Here is a 25,124-nt window from a genome sequence, read left to right as displayed (position 1 = left end):
TAGCTTGTGCCTGGCTATAATATATCACGGTAAAACATTCTGGATTCTTGAGAACCGGAGATAAAATGCTCTGTGAGGACTGCCTGATGCTTAGAACCTGCATTCTGGAGACACCAAACAAAGCAGCAAACCACATGACAACCAATTTGTCAAGGCGTGAGTCAGTAGACTTAAATATTTAACATGATCTTTGACATATAGAAAAACATTCTTCTCCTTCATTTTTATATAGGTTTCTTAAAACTGTTATTTATCTTATATGTTTGTTTCTCCAATCAATTCTGCTGCTAAATAGCAGCACATTTACATAGGTTTTTACATAAAAAGCAACATTTTACATTTAACAGAAGAGGAGAAAAAAAGTTTAACTTTTTCTCATTCAAACACAGAGGCTAGGTTTCATATAATTTTATTCCAAGTTCATAATCCCAGCAGAAACAATACTTAAAATAGGTCATATTTCAAGTCTTCCTTTAACAGCAGTTAAAACACACAGAAGAGTCATTATTAATTTTAGTTTTTTAATACCTGTAGTGGGGTTTAAATGCATACTAAGCAGTGTGTTAGCAAAAACTGACTTTCAATTTAGCAAGTTTTGTACTTCTGAGCAAAGAATTTGCTTTTTGTCATGAATGGAAAGCTCCTGGCAGAATTCTGTTCTGTTGTCAAGCCTGAATCTTCACGACTGTGTGTGTGCAGACGACGACAACAGAGGAGACTCGATTAACATTAGTTTTAGATGTATGTGCTGTCATTATTAGTGTTCAGACATAATCTGTCCAAAATCTGCAGACCTCCATCAAGAACATAGTGGATTGTTTCATTTCTTCTTTTCTTCTTTTTCATGGCTCTCTCTTGTTTTATAGTGATCTTCTGGAAGATTTCTTAACTTCTGAGCAGCCTGAGACCAAAACACAGCAATATTAGATTTTCAGGCAGTCTAATAAATGCAGAAAGAGACAAACAGCCTTAGAAAAATCAAACTTTAAGTATAACAGATTTTTATGCCAAGCATTACAACTAATGAAACAGTGGAATTCAACAATTCGGGGGAAATGTTTTTAAAAAGGTCAGATTCTTTTTACCTTTCTGAACTGCCATATTTTGCGTTACAATTTGTTACTAAATCATTAGTTGGTCAAAACAGTTATTTGCAAAAGCATTTTCACACTGTGTGACATTTCAACCACAAATTTCCTTGTATTTTATTCGGGATTTTATGTGATCAACAATCATAAAAGGAACATTATGCATACCCCTCGTCCCAAGAATCAATGGGCTCTATTGCGTAGAGCCAACCTTTGGCTGCAGTTACCGCTACAAGTGTTTTCAGGTACATCTCTACCAGCCTTGCACTTAAAGAAAATTTAAAATGTAGATAGCCGCTGTGAACATTAAGTTTTGCCACAGATTTTTAATTGAATTAAGAACTGGACATTCTAACAGATGGAAAGACTTTATTCTGAACTATTCCAGTAGTCTCTAATTCTAGCCTGATGCTGGCACCTACATATTCCACAGTGATGTGTTCAGGGTGATGTCCTCTGAACAGGCTATGTTTTCTTTCAGACATAGCCTTACCTTGTAGGCCAAAAAGCTCAACACTGATCTCATTTAACCAAAGAACCTTCTTCAACACGTTTGCTGCATCACCTACATAGCTCGTCCAAACCTGCAACAGGGACTTTTTATGCCTCTTGTTGCATAAAGCCCTTCTTTAAGTCAATCTTCCACAAACGTCAGATTAGTCAAGTGCATGCCTAATAGTTTTCCTAAGGACAGATTCACCTGAGCTGTGGATCTCTAACCTGACAACAGCCAGCTGCATGTATCGCTCCGCCTAGCTCCACTCACATACATCTGGGACACCGCCATAGGCATTGCCTTTACTGAAGGCTGGGCCTTATCAAAAGTCCTTGCATATGATTGGATAAGCCACTTGTCTGTCATCTTTATCGACGTGCTATTTCAACCAGTCACACCGAAGCTAAACCGTGACGCTGATGAGACCGACGGCGGAAAAAAAACCTTTTTTTTTTTTTTTTTTATGTGTTTGCGGCTCTAGTGCAGGGTTTCCCGCAGCGCTATCTTGGCGAGGCGGCCGCGGAAAACGTGTCGTCGTCCCCCCCCCCCCCCGCTCCGCGAACCGGTCCGTCCACCCCCGCTCCGCGAGCCGGTCCGCGGAGAAAAAGACATCCACCCCCCCCCCCCCCCCCCCCCTCCGCTCCACGAGTCGGTCCGCCTCGCATAAGCAACTTCCTGCGGGAAACACTGTAGTGGCACGCGTTTCATTGACAGTGAGCTGATAGAAAGAGGGGGGAAGACAGGCGGCAAAGCGCCGCGGGTCGGAGTCGATCCCGGGCTGACCGCGTTGAGGACTAATAGGCCTCCCAATATGGTTAGCGCTAACCGCTAACCGCTCCGGGGCGCGTCCGCGTACGCGCCCCGGAAAACAAAACTTGCCAAATCCGGTCGGGACAAGGGCGAAAACATGGTTTCCACCAACAAAAGCCTTCAGAGCCGTTCTCTGATGTTCTTTTAATGAAACAATATCAGATAGATTGGACAACACGGAAGAAATAGCAGCATCAATGCTAACGCTTGCTTCCTCGATGCGAGCCGCCATTGTTGTTGGAATCTCACGGTGGCTTCTCCACTACGTCACATCCATGAAACACCCGCCCTGCGTCCTGATTGGCCAGACCAAAAATTTGGTTGGGGAAATCACTTTCAATCAGCCGTGTCCCAGATGTATGTGAGTGGAGCTAGGCGGAGCGATACATGCAGCTGGCTGTTGTCAGGTTAGTGGATCTCTGCAGCTCCTCCTGAATTACCACGGGCTTCTTGGCTGCTTCTTTGACAAATGTGCTACTCGGCTGGCTTTTTAGTCATACTCTTTCTATTTTTACTAAATGGATTTAATAGATCTCTGTGGGAGATTCAAAACTGGGGTTACTGTTTTTTTTTTATCTAATCCTGCTTTAGACGTCTCCACAACTTTATTCCTGACCTATATGTTGTTGTTCCTGTGTTGTTTGTTCACTACTGTAATGTAACAATTATTCTAGGCTATCACATATACCAGCTGTATTTACGATCTGATTAAAATACACAGAGGGGCTCTTTTAAAATTTGTGGCTATAATGTAGCAAAATGTGGAAATGTTCCAAGAGGTAATACGTTTGCAAAGCACTGTAGGTATCCTGCAAGGGCGTCTGAGTGCGTTACCTGTTCTGGAGTTAGATCCCTTTGCTCCTGGGCGAGCATCTCGTACCCCACCATGAACTTTTTAACTGTGGCTGAACGCAGCAGAGGGGGATAGTAATGTGCGTGAAGTTGCCAGTGGGAGTTGTCTTCTTTTAGATGAAGGCCAGTTGGGGCTCCTGAAGAACAAACCGAAAGACAGGAAAAAAAGAGGAAACATAAGGCGGGAGACTGGCCTCGTGTCAGTTACAGGCTTTGCTCATACCAACTGCTGGCTCTAAAGCTTATTACGTTGGACTCCGGTTGCTTTAAAACACTGTTCAGCTTCCAGAGACATCTGAAGAACGTATCACTAAATCTCATCATGCATACGTGGTGCCTTCAAGTTGACAGCTTCGAAAGTCCCACACCACCGAGCGCGAGGTTTAGACTTAAGGATCAAAAGCCCCCTGTCGTAAGTGTCAGCTGTAGTCTGCAGCTACTCCTGATGTGTGTCACATGAATGTTTTTTGCGAAATACAGTTTGTGGGGAACTTCACAGTGGTAAGCAGGTGGCCAATTTATTTTTAAAAGAAAAATATGAAATTGAAAGTTAACATGAACCGCAAGTATCATACAGTCATTAAAAAAAATAAGGCAAGGCAAGTTTATTTGTATAGCACATTTCGGTAACAAGACGATTCAAAGTGCTGTACATGAAGAGAACATATGAAAAGAAAACATTGTAGAAAAATTGTAGCAAAAGGTCAAGATAAGTTGGACTACAAACTTAATCAAACTATGTTTCAGTGAACTTTAAACTGACCATTAACATTTAAAAGGCAACTCTAAATAAATAGGTTATTAACCTTGATTTAAAGTTAACTCAGGCTTTCAGCACTTTTACAGTTTTCTGGAAGTTTGTTCCAGATAAGCGGAGCATAGGAACTGAATTCTGCTTCTCCGTGTTTGGTTCTGGTTCTGGGTATGCAGAGTAGGCTGGAGCCAGAAGACCTTAGTGGTCTGTAGGGTTGATCCACTGATAACACGTCTATGATGTATTTAGGTGCTAAGCCATTTAGTGATTTATAGACTAACAGAAGTATTTTAAAGTCTATTCTCTGAGATACAGGGAGCCAGTGTAAGGACTTTAGAACTGGGGTGATGTGCTCTACTTTCTTAATCTTAGTGAGGACGCCGGCAGCAGCGTTGTGGATCAGCTGTAGCTGTCTGATTGACTATTTTGGCAGACCTGTAAAAACACCTTTGCAGTAGTCAATTCTACTAAAAAAGGCCTTCTTCCATTGCTCCAGAATCCAATCTTTATGCTCCCTAGCAAATTGAAACCTTTTTTCCCGGTTAGGCTCATTGATTAGTGGTTTTCTTAAGGCTACACAGCTGTTCAGTCCATTGAGTTCCCTTCGCATTGTGCGTGTGGAAATGCTCTTACTTTCACTATTAAACATAGCCCAGAGTTCTACTGTTGTTTTTCTTCGATTTGATTTCACAAAACGTTTAAGTGATCGCCGATCAGTCAGGATTTTTTTCCCCAGACACATTTTTTCCTCAAAGACGATGGGTCCCCACTATCCTTCCAGTTTTTAATGCGTTGGACAATTCCTTCACCCAATTTTGGTAGTTTCTGCAATCTCCTTAGATGTTTTCTCTGCTTGATGCGTGCCAACGATTTGACCCTTCTGAAAGAGACTGACATCTTTTCCATGACCACGGGATGTGTCGTTCAACATGGTTGTTTAAGGAATGAGAAGCAACTCATTGCACCAGTTGGGGTTAAATAACTTGTTCCCAGCTGAAACATAATGGCCCATGCAGTAATTATGAAATGGGAGGCGCGTACCTATTTGCTTAGTTAAATCCAGGTGGTGACTTTTTTTTTTTTTGGGCAGGCAGTGTATGCATTTGTATGTAGTTTAATGAAATAGGAGAAAAATCAACAACAAATTAAAACCTGTCCACCCAATTCTTTTTTTATATATATTAAAGTGATTTTCTTTCTATTCTGGGGTGACAGCAGCAAAGAAGCTAGGGGTTTGTCCTTTAACTGGTGGGTTGCTGGTTTGAAGCCCTGCTCTGACTATCTCAGTCGACGTGTAATTGGGCAAGACACTTCACACGCTTTGCCTTCTGTTGGTGGTCAGAGGGCTCAGAAGCAGTGCTGTCAGACAATCAGCGCAACTGTCAGCCCGTCCCAGGACAGCTGTGGTTACAACGTAGCTTACCACCATCAGCGGGAGTAATTAGACTTAGACTTAGACAACTTTATTTGTCATTATGTATGCACAAAGTGCGTACAGAACGAAATTTAGTTTCCATACAGCTTGAAAAATCACAGTAAATTGCAGTAAATTTCCGGATAAAGATGCAACAGCGATAGTGACCATATGGGTGAATGACTGAATGTAGTGTAAAGCACTTTGGGGTCCTCTGGACTTGATAAAGTGTTCTTCAAGTACAGGCCATTTACCATTCACCCCCATTTATCTACATTATCGCATCGTTACAGCTGGTTATTTTATCGCCTGCTTGTTTGTATTTTAGATGTGTTTTTTGTTTTTGTTTTTTTTGATGTTGCACAGTGGGTCAATAACGTTTTCTTTTATAAAGTCTGGCCGTGAACAGTTAATGATTTTAAACTTATTCTTACCAAAGCAGAAGCTTTGTGCCGGCACACTCAGTTAAAATTGTCTGAATAAAAGTGGTTAAAAGACACCCACAAGTTTTGGCTGGCTGTTGTGGCAATATTATGATGGCAGATATTGGTGCAAAGATGGATGATCTTCTCTGCAGCAGACAATATCATTATTTCAGAGTTCTACTTTTATCACAATGTCTAATATGACAATAAAACTGAATGACGTAGCTCGATCTTCTTAGACCTTTCACTTTCACGTCCCCTTGTGAGAAGGAGCCATCTGCTCTGAGATTGGGTGAGAGTGGCTGTTCACCAAAAAATGATTGTGTTTGGTTTACTTTTTATCCGTGCAACTAAACTAAATGCCCATGTCAGAGGGTCACAAAAGGAGATTTATGGTCACTAATTTACAACAATAGCATTTAAGTAGCTTTTGTTCCCTTAAACTGATCTAAGGAAAACGATCAGTAGTATATCTCTCTTAAAACACAATAGAAGTAAAAGAAAGTCCCTGGAGACATTAAAGAAAGTGTTTTCTCTTGAGTCCATTTACTGGCAATGGGGACTAATCAAACACAGATAAAAGAGGCAGAGGAGCAACATAAAGGAAACTAATTGATAAAGAAAAAAAGGAACAAAGACACGCCTGAAGGAAACAGATAAAGAACGAACACAGATGGACACTCCTATTAGAAGACAATTACCTAGTTCTAAATTGTCTCTGGGTTTGTATGCATGCGTATAAATGTTATGTTTCCCCAAGATAGTCAACCATCAATCACAGAAGTGTGATAGAATAAAATGGCCTTTATATGACGGGCTGTCAGAAAACAGCTTTTGCTATCCAGAAACAACATTTGAACAAAAGTCCAGTTTGCAAATTAACATTCTGAGGAAGACCTTGCTCTTTTGAATAATAAAGTTTACTGCCTCAAAGGTCAAATGTCATTGATGGGACATTTAACTCAGCATCGTTTAAAAAGTTCAAAAGATTATGTAAGGCTGATCTGTCCAAAAGTTTAAGATTGAGTGGGTGTTGACCTTTTAAGAAGATTATGATCCAAAACATAAAAGCATATTCTTTTTTTTTTTGGCTCAACCGTTAAATAATGGATGGTTTCAGGTTCCCTGGTTTTAAAGGGGCAGAACCTCCAAAATGTTCAGCCAGCTGTTGCCGGAAGGCAGTGAGTAATTATTCAAAATGCACACAAGCAGGTATTTCAACAATCCCATCCTTGAAGATTTTTTTTTTACAGAAGGAATAATACATTCATTAAAAAGACTCATTACAGAACTTCAAATCACGTCTCAAAACCCACTTATTTAAACTTGCTTTTCATTAGTATGATTTTTCATATATTTGTGTTTTGCTTTTTTGTTTTTTGGAAAGCATCTTTAACTGTCCAAAAAAGCGCTATATAAGTTTGATGTATTATTATTATTATTATTATTATTATTATTATTATTATTATTATTGATTACGAGGGTGCTGTTTCTGATTAAGTTACTAAGAGTGATCTGTAGGTACTGTTTCAACAAGAATTATATGATACTACCCAATCCGGGTGCTCGGTTATGGTTCTACAATGGAATAAAGCCTAGGATATCTTCTCATTCCTATAAATCAGTCTGTACTTCTCTCATTACTTTCCTGGCTATTGTTCATCGCCATTTTCACCAACAGTCCCTCTCTTTTGTTCTACGAGAAAAAGGAAGGTGCTAATGAACCAAACTGTGACACAGCACACATCTGTAGGTGTTGTCTCACCTCCTATGGAAAACAGTGTTGACATGGGTTACCTAATTACTGCTTTTTACTTTAAACAGTGACTGTTAAAAGTGTACCAATTCTGTGATGTAGCAAAATTTGACTTTGATCAAACTTGGTCCATACATAATGTGACACGTACTAGTTACATTTCAAGAAAAAAAAACTAATTTATTAGAGGAAATCATATAAATAAAACATGTAATAACTGGGCTGCATACGTGTTCACACTCTTCACCTAATACTTTGTTGTCTTAACCTTCAGGTTTCTTTAACACATCTCAACAATTAGTGTGAATCCTATTAACTTGAAATTAAGCACTGCAAACTTAGCTCTGTACTAGAGGGAAAAATTATCACAAAAATATATATTTTTTGTATTCAAAAGCACAATTTCACAGTGACCTATATATAATTCATTGGGACAAACCAGTTGAAAGTCTCTGGAAAGATGTCAATTTAGTTTATTTAGAAACCATCGATTCACAACAAAAGCCATTTCATAACAAATATTCCTATCCAATTATGTAGAAATGAGTTGAGTCCAATTCCGCTTCAGATCAACCCATCCATCCATCCATCCATCCATCCATCCATCCATCCATCCATCCATCCATCCATCCAGTTAAATTCAGGGCCATTATAATTTGTCCATTTCAGTCTTTAGTACAATGTAATACTGTCAATTCCAGTTGATGACATCAAATTAGTTGATAAAACGTTAACTAAGGAAGTCCAGCACTTTGCATCTAGTCATTGACCTTGCAGCAATCGCTTACCCCGAGCAATAATGTTGCGATAATAGAAGGAAATAACTTTCATTTAAGACGTAGAGACCGGCATCAGAGCCACGTTCAGCATGAACAACAGCATGTTTCAACCAGTTGGAGGTTTAGAAGACTGCAAGGAGAAACAGGAAACAATGCAGACAAGCTCTGCCTGGGGTTTGGGTTGTTTTGTCCGAACTCCAACGCCGACGGGGCGGGGAAGGTGCATTCGGCAAAGCCTTTTATGTCAGTACAGCGGCAAGACCGGATAAATACCTCTTGTCTCGCTAAACCTGTTTCACTCCATCATGATACACTGAAATGGGGGGGGATTTCCGGGGACAGCTTTTGCTGGGGACAGGTCATACAAAGAGGGGACTGTATGGGGTAAAAGCGGTTCCATAATAAACTTGTACATAAAAGGATAGTTGTGTCCATATTAGTCAGAAGTTGTGCATAAAAAACATTTGTAAACTCATAATAATTTAAATCGTATTCAAAAGATACAACATACAGTTTAAATAGTTACAACTTCAATAACTAATAAATACAAATTTCAAGTTTCAATTTGTGCTTTACTCTTTATGAACACAAACAGTAGCGGCTGCTTGAGAATACAGATTTTTTCTTTGAGAATACGAATTCACAACAGTGGTCTGACGTCACGGTTTCCAAGGCTGGTTAATGGAGCACAGAGTGCGAAGATAGGAGCCGCGCATGCGCTCTTCAGACTGACCGTCTCTGAATGCACCGCGGCTGCAGCTTCATTCCAGACAGCGCAGAGCTCACAGTGGTAAGTTAAACACTCCCTTTTCTGCTGCTGTTGTTCAAAAGTACGTTTTCAGATCGTTTGAGGCGAGAACATTATACTTTTAAGCTTCCCTACGTGGCCTGTTTACAGAGTTAGTGCGTAATTTATAAAAAAAGAGTCATTTATTTGTTTTGTGTTTATCAGGCTGACGCGTGTTGCTTTATTAATTCAATAATTGCTGGAATAAATTGTAAACGTCTCCAAAGAATGACAGCAGCATATAAAATGGAACTGGACCATAATTTAATAACAATATATATCAGTTGAAAGACGTGTGGCACAATAAGGGGAAAAAAGGGTCGATAAAAGTTGGTTATAGAGACAGTTTTCCTTCTTTCCTCTTAGCCTATATTAGTTGATGCTACAGTCACTGCTTCCTCTCAACCAATCGTAATCGCGGACCCAGGCACGCCGTCACAAGCGCCGCCCTCTCAAACCACAACACAGAGCACGTGAATATGTCGCAGCAAGGAGCGGCGGAGGAAATTGTCCCAAAACGGGGTTTTACTTGTTCGCCAGCCTGACTGAAATAAACCACAGTGAACTGTAACATTTGCAAGGAACCGGTAAAAACAAAGTCTGGTAACGCAACCAACTTGTTTCATCACATAAGCCGCTCAGACCCGCAGCAGCGCGAGCTGTGTCAGCCCCGCGCGGCTCCGCGTCATCTTCTTAGGAATCTTCTGGAAGTTCTTCCAAAACAAAGCAGGTATAGCAGCTACTGGGCTCCGTTCTTTGTGATAAAATGACAAAACGTCCTGGCGGCGTAAGGGCATCACGCATGCAGTAACGTGCTTCATAGTGATGGACATGCTGCTGCTGTTTTCTGCAGCTGAAAAACCTGGCTTCAGACAATTACTCGCCACTCATGATCCGTGATATAAAGTTCCGGGCTGCAAGTTTTTCTCTAACAGCGCCGGTCATTTTAGTTTATTCTTTGTCAGTATTTAATAACATCACCCAGGTCTCTTAAGTTAAGTCATTTTTCATTAAACAAAAAAAATCAGTTATAATTAAAAATGTTGGTTAAATAAGAATTAAATTGGGATTGAGTGTTTGTGTGTGATATATTAAAAGTAAGTCATTTAGCAATATTATAAGAGCCAGGTTTTAAATCTTTTTGATAATTATCTATCGATCAATATGCATTTTTTTTATCAATATGCTTTTTTCTATATCGTCCAGCCCTAATATAAAATCTATAAATAAATCTATAAATAAATTCTATAAATGTTTTTCCTATCTAAGTGAGTTTCCTCTGAGTGAGGACACGAAGAATCGAGAGAAGAAAGAGGGAAAGAAAACAATAGTAACAATATATGAAAAAATACAGATATTTATTTTAGACAAATGTTTTAACTTTGGAACAGAATGAAGGTGTAACATATTCAACAAATTAACAGTTACTATTGTGGTTTAAAACAAAGAAATAACTTCTATTCACATCTTATACAAATAGACAACACCTACAAACATACAATTAAAAATAGTTGGAATGGAAATTAATTTACTGATTATTTTATGTATTTTTACAGGTAGTGAAAAAAATTAAATGAAGCAGCACGTGTACATGACTAGAACTGATCTACATAAGGTCAGGTGTAGTCATGTTCACTTAAACATGCAGCCAGCTGGAGCAGCTTCCTGTCTTCAGCCGCGGGATGGTCATCCTCCTCTGGGTCAACCTCCTCGTCCTCCTCATCTAGCTGGTCACCTGCTGCTATACTAATATTGTGAAGGATGCAGCAGGCGGCGATTACTTTTGGGGCAAACGTCAGGCGGACCTCCAGCACCCTTAAGAAGATGGAACGCCACCGTGTCTTCAGATCACCAAAGGCACGCTCAGTGATGTTTATCAGCCTTGTCGTGGTGCCTGTTGTAGCGTGCCTCCACTAGACCTGTACCAAATATAAAATTAACTTGTAATTTAGGTAATATGCTGATATGTCTTAATCTTCTATCCAATTAATATAATGTATGTATCAATTGTGTGTCATTGTTGGCTCTATTTAAGGACAAGAAGGTAAGAGATCTTACTGGCAAGCTGTTTCCCTATAGGATGCATCACAGGCCAGCCAGTAGAGGGTCACCTCTATCTCCTGTGGCCATCCATGGACCTTCTGGATGGGCAGCAGCTGAAGGAGGAGGACGATGGTGGCCCTTCTTAGCCTGAAGGCTGGTTTCAGGTCCCCTTCATTAAAAAATATTTAGAGGATTGGCACAGAAGTGTTTATCCTCACATATGTTGTTTCTGTTTCTTCCTGTAAATAAAAAATGCCAAATGTTACCATAATTGTTTTTTTCAATTCTCACCTTTATACACCATAAAACTATAAATGCTTAACATGCAGATTATTATAGATCTCAAGAAAGAAAGGGTCAAATGTATAGTAGTAAATGTAACAAATGGCTTCCCTTCTCTGGTATTTCTACCATTTCACTGAAAGAATGAACTGAACTAACTGCACATCATTTATAGATTAATCGCTGTAAAGGTGGACAGACAGAAATAACTTTTTCTTAATGAACAATGCTGTGAAGGTTAGACAAAGTAGCTTAACTGTACTCCCTTTACTGTTACTAATATATAAAAAATTATGTTTTCATTTTAATTATTTACAGATAAATAGTCACAATTTCAACGTGATCACATGTTTAATACCATCCTCAATGTTGTTTTTTTTTAAAGATAAAAGTAGGAAATAGGCTGTCAATCTTAAAAAACCTACCAGTTGGCACAGACGCTCAACGTCGGACTTTTTATTAAAATTACGCACCAACTCTGTAAACAGGCCACATAGGGAAGCTTAAAAGTATAATGTTCTCACTTCAAACTACCTGAAAACGTACTTTTGAACAACAGCAGCAGAAAAGGGAGTGTTTAACTTACCACTGTGAGCTCTGCGCTGTCTGGAATCAAGCTGCAGCCGCGGTGCATTCTGAGACGGTCAGTCTGAAGAGCGCATGCGCGGCTCCTATCTTCGCACTCTGTGCTCCATTAACCAGCCTTGGAAACCGTGACGTCAGACCACTGTTGTGAATTCGTATTCTCAAAGAAAAAATCCGTATTCTCAAGCAGCCGCTGCTGTTTGTGTTCATAAAGAGTAAAGCACAAATTGAAACTTGAAATTTGTATTTATTAGTTATTGAAGTTGTAACTATTTAAACCGTATGTTGTATCTTTTGAATGTGATTTAAATTATTATGAGTTTACAAATGTTTGTTATGCACAACTTCTGACTGATGTGGACACAACTATCCTTTTATGTACAAATCTATATAGAAAGCTATCTTACCCCATAGGACTGCCCCCATAAGTCAGGGATGTCCGATCCCCCTACCGGATGGACAGAGTTATATTACACACTTGAGAACAATATGTAATGTGCCTTATAATCCGGTGCATCTTAAATGTGGACAAAAACCCACACAGACACAATAATTCCCGGTGCGCCTTATGGTCCGAAAAAATACGGTAGTTAATAGTACTATTAGCATAGTCAATGGCTATGTCCAGAGCAGAATGCAAATCCAAACACTGGAACGATGGCCATGGATAACTTTTTTTATTAGAGAGAAAAACTCAACTCAGTTCATGACAGAAATGGCTCCATTAATGAGTTTCTCCTGAATAGAGACACAGTTAGACATAGAAACGCTGGAAGAGTGGAGAGAGACAAAAATAAAGCAGGTAATGATAGCCAAATCGGCAAATAATGTATAAAGGGAGAGCCACAGACTTAATTCTTGTTTTATTGTGTGCTTGTCCAGGTACAGATAACATCTGAACCTGAGCACAAGGGTTTGCCTGGTTCTTCAGCAGAAGAGGGGGTGGAGCCCAGATTGTTGTGACCATGTAGCCTGTGTTCAGCGGCAAAGCAGTTTCAGTGAAAAAAATGACACCCCGAATGACCAACAAAGTACATCGCCAATCAAATGTTTTTCTCAAATGAGTTTTGAGCAATTTAACAGAATTGGGAGTCCATTCGGCTGCTCCCTTATTCAGTAAGTCATTACAGTTTGCACAAAGACTCCCCTTTTGCACCGAATGTGCTTCCTAACGCAACTGGGATTTGAACCTGGGTCCATCATTTCAAAGGCGCAGAATACAAAACAGAATATGAGATTAAAACCAAAACGTATCCAAAGATCACCAGAGGCAAGTTTAAGCACAGATTTTCATTACATTTTTGATAACTGATTGAAAAAAAAAAACAGAAGAGCTAGGCTTGTGTCTTCTCTACCCTTTCAGCCAAACCACAGTTGTAAGACTGCATGTTCTCTCTTTTTACCAACTGCCTTTCATGTCAGCTAGTTTGCTGAGAGCAACTTTCTTTAGAAATAAAAAAGACGAAATAGACGAAAAAAAGCCAGTAAAAGCAAGAGTAAAAGAAAAAACACACACACACAGGCGAAGCCCAAAATGAAGCCTTACCTTAAAAAAGGTACGGCTCCATTTTCTCAAACTTATTAGGGATGACAGCTTTGAAAAAACTGTTGGTGAGCCTGTGGTCTAAAGCAAACGGGGTTCTTTCCAACCTTATGGGTTAGTTTTCAATTACATGATGCTCACGCGCCATTTTCAACAAGGCTGTTAGTGGAAGATGAAAAGCATTGTGAAATATCACTTATTCAGAAATGGAGGAGTAAAATAAGAAAGGTTATTGCAGTTCTAAAAATAACAGACACAATGCTTGGCAGCGCTGTTTATGCAGTATGGTAGTTAGACAAATCATTCCATTGCGTTGCCAAATATTATCCTAAATTATCCTAATGTTTATTTAAAAATGAAAGACTGAGATTTTATTTAAATCAATGCTCAAACAGAACATACAGGGACATTAGAATAACATAGATGACTTAATTTATTATTCTGATTTGTTCAAGAAGTCAAATTCATATCAGTGCATTAAAGAGTGATAGATTTGTTTGTTTTTTTCCAGGTAATCATGATTATTATGCCTCAAAGCAATAAAAAACACAAAATTACGCTTTTCACAAAAAAATCCTATGTTATGGTCATCTTTTGGCAAATTGACAAAGGGAAAGACTGCTGACGCGACAATTGTCCAACAGGCCATTGTTCACACTGCCTGTAAGAAGTATGATTTTTTTTTTGCTAAAACAGCTAGTTTAAGTTTAATGCCATATAGTCAACTGTGGCCACATCATAGAAACAATGTATGGTAAACGACAGGAGTCATTTAAAATATGAAATCAAAACAACAGAGAAAATTTACAGACAGTTTAAAGATGAATTAAACTCTAATCTCTAATGGGGTATACATTTAAAAAAACAACTCATCTACGTGGTGGTGTGCTGTTAGAAACATTGTCAGGATTAACTTCACTATAAAAATCATCTCAGGTTACTCAAACCAGGAGACCAAACTAAGATACTGTATCTCACTGAGAAATTTAAACTTCAAAACTAACAAGGCGGTGTCTATTGAGCTAGTAATGCATGAACATACGTAAGCCTAGAAAAACCAACCCGGCAGTTTGTTATTCACGCACATTGATCACATACCCAGTTTATTTTAGATGTACGTCGTCGACAGGTTTGGGATCCAAGACGGGGATTAGACATGTGGTGAGTCAATGCAAGAAATGTTAGTCCGACATGCAACAACTGGCGTGTTCTGTTGAATAACACAGTGGCGATTCTATTCTATTCTACTCCTTAAAGTTGTTGTAAATGAAAACTTAATCAAAAAGGTCAGACCTCAAAGAAAACTAGAAATTTACAGTGGCCAGTAAAAGCCTGATCGCTGCATCTCTGATCACATCTACCTTTAATCTTTCAAATCAAACAACAAACAATGAAACTTAGGTACTGAAACTACAGAACTTATGCAAGTAGACAAGCAATCTCGATGCTAATGCGTTTCCTAACATCAAATAGAAAAAAAAAAGGTCAAAGGAGCGCTTCACTTTTTGGACACTTTATTATTCAAATATGCATAACAACATCTAGCAGGTTCGGTCTCGGCGTGGCTGCTTGATCTGCGGTAAAAGTCTGGAATTACACCACAAGTGAGTGCCCTTTACGTGTGAGACCTCCTGCTTTACATAAGAGAGAGCTTTCTTAATGTATTAAATATTCCACTGTGTCTGGGTGCGCATTGAAGTGGTAATACAGCGAGTATTAGGGTGACATCAAAGATGAGAGGTTTCTCATATAATTTATTAGGGCGGCAGTGATTGAAATGCAACAAGGGTTATCTAGCCCCTGGAAGATGTACGACGCACCTTAACTCGTATCTTTTCATGACATCTGACGGGTAAATACATATTTATATGTGATGCTTGTGTTGCATGAAGGCTGCTTTTGCAAAATTATTTTTGAGTGAAGACTGATGAAACTTGAGGATGTAGAGAGAAATCCTTCCCATGTAAAATTATATTTATCTGACATTGATTGCGTACATCGTGACATAAATGATGAGGGAAGGAAAAGGGAGAGCGGGAGAGCCAATACACGTAAATAACAAAACAAAAAAAGAGGGATGATGGAATTAAATAAGAGATAAAAAAAGAAGGTGATGATAAAACAAGACTAAGATGGTTGGAAAGAAATCCTTTTTTATTTTTTTTTATTTTTTTGCTTGTGCAGTTTAAAAAAAACAACTGCTGGATATGGAAAGTATGGAGAAGTAGAGCTGAAGAGGATTTTAAGCCGAAAACCTGCAGGGTGTGACTGCCACAATTTTAAAGCACCTTTTCCTTCAATCCTCTTACTCCTGGTTAATTTGATATAAAAGTACATTAAATTTGTAACCGTAAAAAAGCCCTCCCCCATCACACTGTTGATTGCAGTCACAGATGAACATGCACTCTTAAGCTACTGTACATGATTCACCTTTTAGGTTTCAATTAAAGCAAGAGAGCAAGACGGTGTCTTGTTATGGCCTGTTATGTTCGTGGCTACACATCTGTACTCAGATTCACTAATCCATCCAGAAAATTCCCTTATCTAATTGGCTTTTTTTGTGGTTTTAAATATAATTAAACAGACTGTTTGAAAGATATATTACAGACCTTTCTTGCACACACACACACACACACACACACACACACACACACACACACACACACACACACACACACACACACACACACACTTTGATTCTGTTTGTCTTACCGTGCCAGCCCATTGAGTACGGGAAAGAGATTTCAAAGAGGTTGTCGTACTTAGTCAGCAGTTGCTTCATGATGGCTGCCAGACCTAACAAACACGAATACAGACACAGCAAAATATTAGATAATAAAAGGAATCTGAATCGGAGGGGCAAATGTTAATGTACAAAGGGTAAAGTTTTCAAATATATGAAATTTAGATTCCATTTTAAAAAGACCAGGAAATATCAGATTAAGCACTTTTGCCTATAAAAGACACTTTAAAATGTAATCGTCAGGAGTTTTAGATCTAATCTTTACAGCTTTCTTTCCCCCCATGCAAACTGTACTGGGGAATCTCCATGTTTTATGACCTCAAAATGTCATTTAAATCCCAAACTAAACAGGTTTCTAGGATTACCAAAATTAGAAATATCCTATCCAGAACTGACACTGAAAAACTAATCCATGCATTTGTTACTTCAGGGATGAACTATTGTAATTCTTTACTATCAGGAAGTCCACAAAATGCTGCCCAAAGTGTTGAGCTGATCCAAAACGCTGCAGCAAGAGTTCTGATGAAAGTTAAATAGAGAGGTCATGTGGGTCCTATTTTAGCTTCCCTTCTTTGTTTCCCTGTCAAATCCAGAGTACAATTTAAAATTCACCTTCTTGCATAGAAAGCCATTAAAGCTATAGTTGGTAATCCTGTTCAGAAAATTTTTTTTGTTACACTGGGTAAAATGTCTTTCCATCCTGAAAGTAGTCAGGAAAGAGAGATTAAAAATCCATCTCTGTGGGAGCTGCAGGCCTGTAAAAAATCTGACCAATCCCTGACCTGCGGTCCGAAGAGCAGGGATTGGTCAGAGTTTTCATCCTGTCCTCACCCCTCTCTGTCCCTCAAGTTCCACTGGAATCGCCTTATCTATTGGTTGTCCAACATGTCAATCAATCTGACGCGCTCACATAATGACAATGGACGTGCACGTTCCTTGTTAGATTCTGCTTTCTGGCTTTGCATTTCTGCTTCTAGTGTTTATATATCTGGTTAGCATCGGTGTTAGCCGTTCATTGTAGCGCCGCTGCTCTCACTGTATACTTTGAACATGGCTGAGAGTCGCAAGAAGTAAACCGCATTCATGTTTATGAGAAGAAGAGGAAGGCCTCAGTAGAAAGAAATAAGACCAGAGAGGATTTGGGCGATTTTTTTAATGCAAACTTCCTAAGGAGCGAAAGGGCAGGTAAGATGGTCTTGCGCATGCGCAGTTATTCAAAACGGGACTTGGGGAAACTCCCGGAAAAAAATGCCAACTCTACCTTTAATAATCAAGCTCCACCATACATCAGATATCTGATTCCTCCATATGTTCCTAACTGAGCACTTTGCTCTCCGACTGTAGGTCTACTGGTGGTTCCTGGGTCTGACACGATGCAATCTGCTTAGAAAACGTTTTAACCAATTTAAATAATAAACTGAACATGACTGCATTGTTTAATATCTAAGATCAACTTACAATGTATGTGCTTGACTTGGAATCTGTCTGTAAGATTTAAATTGATATTTTTTGTTAAGAGCCTTGAGACAATATCTATCCACCCATTCATCCATTATCTATATATGCAGGGTCGCTGGAGGCTGGTGCCTGTCTCCAACGGTCATTGGGCGATTACGAAGCCATTACGTGTTCAACAAACTTTAATTCAATAGACGAGACAATATGGTGAAACAAAATATTGAAATACATTTTTATTATTGGCTGTCTAATGTCATGTATCGCTCACATTGTGACGTCTACTTCCCTGGAAGCAGCTGTCTCCTGAGTCAGCTGGGTTCAGACACTCTTTTTGCACAACTGATTCAACGAGAGGCCTAATTTACGAGTCAGGATCCAGGAGGTATAAATGTTTTAGTTTGCATCATATGGCTTGCTAAGTTTATCTAAATTATCTATAAAATTCTTGGTAGGGTTTTTTTTTGCCTCAATTTTCATTCCTATCATTTAGCTCTAAATCCAAAGTGTGGATTAACCCCAATTGAGCAACAAATTACAACCTCCCAATCACCAAGTGACCTTCGAACATACAGAACCAGCGTTGAATCCAAAGCTGTTCATCCTTCTAGCTGAGAGAGGGAATGGAGATGCAGAACCACGGAGCAGAATTTCCTGTGGTTCAGAGAAACTAAATAGCTGCATCTGACACAGGGTAGGTACACTTCCTGTTATTTCAAAGGGTTTCTAGTCTGGGTAGCTGATGGGTTAACAGTGATATAAAAAAAGAAATGTAATTCATTCTTTTCCTCGAAACTTTTCACCCTATAATAATATAAGGTATTCAAACTATAATTCTATTCTGCAAAACTCATTTGAGAGTGGTAAACATGTGATTTGGCTACAATTGGTATTCTTTTCAGGCAATACTTTAAATGTTTAAATTCTAATTCATAAAACATCCTCTTTTATCTTTAATATGTTTGTAGAGAATCAGCATTAGTATGCTTGTTTCTATCTTTGTTTATTTTTACTTGATTAAATGATTAGAAAACACACATTATTTTTGATTAAAGATAAATAAATACCTTGATTGGATGTACTATTAACTCCTGTTTTTGTTATAATCTTTTAATTGAAGAGTAATTATATTTGATTAATACCAAATAATAATTAAAATATTAACAGTCTGAAAATTACACAAAATCTACTGGTTTCCATAAAAGTGTGATGGAATAGGATTGGAATAGGAAGGAAAATATTTATCTTTCAGACTTTAGATTATACACCTGTCTTCTTTATGTAAATTAATTTAGCTTGTCGAAGGTCATTAAAGCGACATATTTACAAACGCATGATCATTATTCTCTGCTACTTAAGCACCTCACAAGGGAAAACAACAGATGGAATAATGTTATAAAATATATTAGATGGAGATGGCAGATAAGTCAGCCGTTGCCTGCAACCTGCGGATTTTCAGTTTGATCATGCCAGACTGAGGAGTAGTTAGTAAGAAACAAAAAAATAAAATCTAATATTTTTCTGATTAGTAAAAACGCACCATGCCTGAGCACTACCAAGTTGTGCCGCTGACAACAGCACTCTTTCATGTGGAGGCTGTTACTGAGTAAAGAAGACTAAAAGTTATCCATTTTCCATTTCAGTATGGCCTTTCATGATGAAGTCAAAGGATGCACAGAGATGTAAGAAGCTATTTAAAATGGAAACTGTTGCAGTCGATTGATTGCATGACTTTCAGCACAAATGCAAAGGCTAAACAGTCACTTTGTAATGTTTTAATTTACTTATAGACACAATTCACATAGTTTAGAATTTACTACTTTCCGTTTTGAATTAAATTAATGTCAGAATTATCCATCGAAATTGTGTTTTGATGCAACAAAAGCTTGTTTATTAAAGAACTATGAACGATGCTTTGTGAAGTTAAGTCAGTGTGTAGAAAAAGTTCAAATAAAATACATTTTGTCCTATTAGAAGCTTGAATGTGACATGAATGAACATTAGTAAAACCTGTGGGTTCCTTACTGAGTCACTCAGTCACCTTAGACAGATCCTAATCACCTTCTTGCTCTCTCAGTCACTCGCCCCATCAGTACTTTACCCGCGCACACCCTCACTTACTCTCTCTCTCCCCCGCTGTCAGTTCATTGATTCTGAGGACGTGTCGTTGTGGCAACAGCAATGTCTGGTAGGGCCACGTTGCCCAGTACGGGACCACCACCAACCAATCAGAATTCTCCACCACCACACGCTCCTAAGAGAACAGAAACATTTGAATATTGATGGAATGTGGATTGAATCACAATTGCAGTTTTTTTTTTTTTTCCTGTACGTTTTGCAAGTGTTTTAACAAGTAGAATGTGTTCTCCAATAATTAAAACAGCAGATTTCAGTCGTATATGTGGCATATTAATGACACCTCAGCCCTGATACCTGAACCTTTGGCTATTAGAAGAACATTTTAAAGCTAAATAGATTGTGCATCTCAGTTCAAAACGTGCAGGGTTGTTGCACTTTCTAAACATACACAAAACTTGTTTTGAACAAAACACCAAGAAACCATTTAGTCATATCGGATTAAGAACGCCTGTGAACATCAACTTTGTAAGCTATTTAATTTAGGTCTGAACATTTGCTGGGGCATTTTTAGAAATGCATTTAAAAAAAAAAAAAAACACATGGATATACACAACCGCTGAAACGTTTTGAGTCACCCTAAAATGTATTTTTTTTTTCAAGAAAGCACATTTTGATAATGAAATGATTTGCAAAATGAATAGAAAATATAGTCAAGACACTGACAAGGTTAGAAATAACGATATGTACTTACATAATAATCTATCCTTCAAACTTTGCTTTCATCAAACACTCCTTCTTTGCAGCAACTGCACCCTAGCAGACCTTTGGCATTCTAGCTGTCAGTTTGTTGAGGTAATCTAAAGGAAATGTACCCCCCCCAATGCTTCCTAAAGCACCTCCTACAAGTTGGATTGGCTTAATGAGGGCTCCTTATGCACCAAATAAGCTGCTCCCACAACAGTGTGAAGGCCACTCCATTATAGACACAACTTTGACAATGTCTAGACGGTATTTTTAATTAATTTAATGCTATTTTAATTGAATAAAATGGCGCTTTCGATTAAAAATATGAGGATATTTCTACGTAATCCCAACATTTTGAGCGGTAGTGTATATTGTTCTGAATGATTCCCCCATAGCCGTGCGTTAAGTCATGCTGGAAGTCTGCCCCGGTCTCAAATGGTATGCAGCCTCTAACAAGTTGTCTTCCAGGATTACCCTCGTTAGATGATGGATTGAACTGGGCTCTGTGAGATGTTCAAAGAATCTCTAAAAATATCGTCCTATAACCCAACGCTGCTTTAAGTGCCTTCAAGACTTTATCCCCCGACACGTCTGCTGTGTTCCTCATGGTTCTCTTTTTGTTCACTTATGTTCTCTAACAAGCCTCTGGGAGCTTCAAAAAAACAGATGCATTGCAGCTGAAAGAAATTAGTAACGTTTCATTGTATTTAACGGCTCGTTGTAAAAGGGGGCTCAATTTAAATGCCGACACCACTTCTAATTGTGAAACACAACTTCAAAAACACCGTCTCATGTTCCTCCCACTTGACTACCATGCACCACTTTGTGTTTGCCCGTCACATCAAATCCCAATTAAAGACGGCAAATAGTTGGGAATCCCCTGAAACTGCAACGGATGAAACTGCAACAAGTCTCCTCCATTTTGTCCTACTTGGGAAGTTTAGCAACACATTCTAATACAGTTGTTTACATGCCGTGCTGCTACAACCGAGGGGGGTGCTAAGGGTGGCTTAATGCTTTGACAGGTGGTGAAAATAATAAAAAGAACAGGAACACACAAGACACACAAGATCTTTAACACACAACATTGTTTTTCAACTATTTGCCTCATCCAACAGTGGTTCAGTCTCGTTAAAGGTTGTGCTATTTTCTTATGAACCAGAGTTTTCGCTGACAGCATTCATATTTTTTACGACATCATCAATCACATGAAGGTGCTCAGGCAGCTTTATCATATTGCAATGCATGTAATAAGACCTGAAAAAAAGAAAAAACACAAAAAAAGGGGGAGGAGGAAGTAAAAAGTAATACTTGGATAATTAAAAAACAGAACTTGTATCAAAGTGAATTTGAAATGATAATTAAACTGGTCAACGGGGAAAATGCTGTAATTAGCATAAAATGTAAAATGCAGGATGCGTCCAAGGCAAAAATGTAACAAGATGATGAGTTGGCACAAACACCACCTGACCTTGCTAGGAGAATCCATCAGACATAGATTAGCCTGGTGGGTGTGTGTGTGTGTAAGGGTAGAGCGATAAAGATATACTGCTGTGTGGAACGACAAGTATCGCAGTATAAATAATCAAATCTTAACAACCCTGACACTGTTTTTCTGTGCTGCTCCGTGAGGGTGTGTTATTAACAGAGAGCAGAATGTACAAATATTAGTTTTCATTATTGATGCTATCAAACTAGCATCTGTTTCACAGCAGCCCAGCAACTTTGACTTTATTAATCCATCCGACCATCTGTCCGTGTCGAGTCAGGTTTCACCTAACCACCAAGAGAAATGGAAGGCTTTTCCAACTGTTACAGCCAAAACCGTTCAGTTTTGTGGTCGTGAAGAGACGGCACACAACCATAATTATGGTTATCCGTACAAAAGAGCCTCCTGCTGTTTAATAAAACATGAGCCCTGAGACGGTTATGACTAAACTGTCAAGCAAAGGCAAGAGAAAACAAAAAAAATAATAATAATAATAATGAGCTACCACCGCCTGTAAAGCCCCGCAATGGTCCGTCACTGTTATGAGTTCCTTCTTCAAATACTACACATGGGACTGTAGTATGCTTGATTTAATTTGCTATTTACCATCGATGATGTGAGGAATTGAAATGAAACCAAGGCGAGTTGAGAAGTACACATACGTAAGTGTATTTTAAAAATAACAAGGAAGACATGACGCATAATTTGAGGCGACTCGAGAGCACAGTAAAGAGAAAATATTTGTGACATTAGTGGTGATAATTATTCATTCTCATATTAGATTTTTGTTTTTATATATTTGGATGTTTTATTTCTAGTTGATATATTTTTTTTCACCCAACATTTTTGAAGGACACTCAATTGTTGATTTCATTTGTGTTTACATATTTGTATCTAATCAAATGACATCTGAATAAACACTTTCTCAATTATTGTAAGGGAAGATTTAACAAGCTGGTACCAGGGTAAATATGATAATGGCTAAAATCCCATATAATCATATCAATTTAAACGCACAGGATGAGAATGTTGTTATTCAGCATTTTGAAGCAGGTTTGCCCAGTTGGAGCCTCAGAAACCTGGTGTGCTCCTGGCTGTTGGAAGTGAAAGTGAACCCAGGGGTAAGATCCAAAGAGTAGTCTGAGGCTTTATTAAGAAGCAGCAACTCACCAATCCAACCTAATTTAAAGATTTCAAGAAATATTAAAATTATTTGAAATTGGCCTTTGTACATCAACACATTAGTAAATAATTAATGGATTCAGAGGGAAAGCTGGAGTATTTTAGTAACTATAGAAAAAACTGTAATTTAACAGGACAACAACTTACTTGGCTTTTCAATTGAAGAGTACAGCTTTTTTAAGACGGTGCTAAGTGAATAATAAAAACACTGCTAGATTACTGCTTTGCTTTCAACATTTATTTTGAGTAAAAATAAATAAATACATTTTAAACCAATGTCATAAAACCCAATGTTTTATGATCTGATCAAACTCACTAAAAAAAGCTACTTACAGTTATAAACTCGTGTATATTTCATGATTGTATGTGATTAACCAGAAGACAACAGTGTAAGGAAGGAAATTATTATTATTTTTTTTTTATTATTATTTAATTTTGAAAAATAAAACTTAAGGAAAAAATTAGGTTGTTGAACCAGAAGCATAGTGGCTTAAGGTAAACAGCCACTGCATAATTATGTGCAGATTTGTGTTGGTCCAAGACTTAAAATGCCAACAAGGCTTATTATTGTAACATGAAAAAAAAGTTCCAAGGGTTTTTAATGATACAATAATAAAAGAGAATTGTTTTCCATTTGTTTCACTTTTCAGCTCCTTTCATTTTATATTCTGGCCAATGTTTCGTTTTTTTTCCCCCCCTTCGCCTGCTCATTTTCTTGACCTTAGCTTCACTCTTGTCCCACTATACTTTTAACAGGATTATCAAGGGGCAAAATGAAGACGGAAGAACTGAGGACAAGGAGAGGAAGCAGAGGATGTCCTAAAAGAGACACCTAACAGGCAGCCAATCTCAAGGAGTTTTATTCAATTAGCTTAGAAAAGTTTTGTTTCAAAGTTGAGAATGTCACCGGGGAACCAAGGACCAATTCAGAGTCCTCCAAGCCCTCCGATGTGCCAATTTATGGTCCCTAACCTTGGGTCAGGGAGACAAGAGCAAAGAAAGGCAGAGAGATACACACACAAACACCGACGCACTAGCAAGTTATAGACAAATCATTCTTGGCTACTCGCTCACAAACAAACACCGTGCTTCCGGCTTTCGCTCTGATTTTATAAAGGTCGGTGCCCACGAGTAGCTCTCTAGGAGATTCAAGTGTCTACTCTGCTTTTCTCAAAGCCTTAATGTTACCTTCCTATATCACACACATACACACACACACACATAAAGTCCCAGTAAAACAGGTGAGCTAATCCCCAGAACAAATCATTGGCTTTTCTTCTGACGCCCACATCTTATATCTCTCTTTCTGACTTGTGCGTTTACAACTCCGTGCTCTTCTTTATTGTCTCCTAACTTTCACCCCGTTTGCCTTCCTTTGTGGCTAAAATCTTTGGGGTTCACGTTTGATTTGATTAATAATTCACTGTAATGGGTCCTCGGACTCAAGAGTTGTGAAATAATACGTTAACGGCTGAAACGGAAAGCTGGAATTCAGAAGCAGGAGGAAAAAAAAAGTTGGAAACGCTCCTATTGAGAGGATTTCAGCTGTGTAAGAAGTGGCAATTCAACAAAACTAATGGCTGGATTTTGTGTGAGGAAAGGGAGTCGTTCATTAAAAAAGTGCATCTTCTTCCATTATAATTTTTAATGGGAAGCATAATGTTTTACCGCAGACAAAGAATGTTGAGGATGACACAGCACCTTACAAAATTATTCAAACCCCTTGAGGGGTTTTCAATAATATTATAATAGCAATAAACAGTAGTGATAGAAAACGCTAATCCTATCACAGGGCCAACATATTTGAAAGTACTACAT

General features: G+C 38.4%; 1 protein-coding gene across 1 annotated transcript in view; it reads right to left on the bottom strand.

The window, feature by feature from the left end:
* Nucleotides 1-393: 393 nt before the first annotated feature.
* galt (galactose-1-phosphate uridylyltransferase) overlaps nucleotides 394-25,124 on the bottom strand; it is a 55,196-nt gene continuing 30,465 nt past the window's right edge. The window contains exons 9-12 of the mRNA XM_021318773.2: nucleotides 19,934-20,066; nucleotides 16,327-16,410; nucleotides 3,229-3,383; nucleotides 394-901 (exon numbers count right to left, since the gene is read on the bottom strand). Of these exons, the coding sequence (XP_021174448.2) occupies nucleotides 821-901; nucleotides 3,229-3,383; nucleotides 16,327-16,410; nucleotides 19,934-20,066 (453 nt within the window). The 3' untranslated portion in view covers nucleotides 394-820. The remainder of the gene's footprint in view (nucleotides 902-3,228; nucleotides 3,384-16,326; nucleotides 16,411-19,933; nucleotides 20,067-25,124) is intronic.

Source organism: Fundulus heteroclitus, chromosome 8 (genome assembly GCF_011125445.2).
Source record: "Fundulus heteroclitus isolate FHET01 chromosome 8, MU-UCD_Fhet_4.1, whole genome shotgun sequence".
Taxonomy (NCBI): domain Eukaryota; kingdom Metazoa; phylum Chordata; class Actinopteri; order Cyprinodontiformes; family Fundulidae; genus Fundulus; species Fundulus heteroclitus.
The sequence above is the reverse complement of the archived record's forward strand: the minus strand, read 5'-3'. Positions and strand labels throughout refer to the sequence as shown.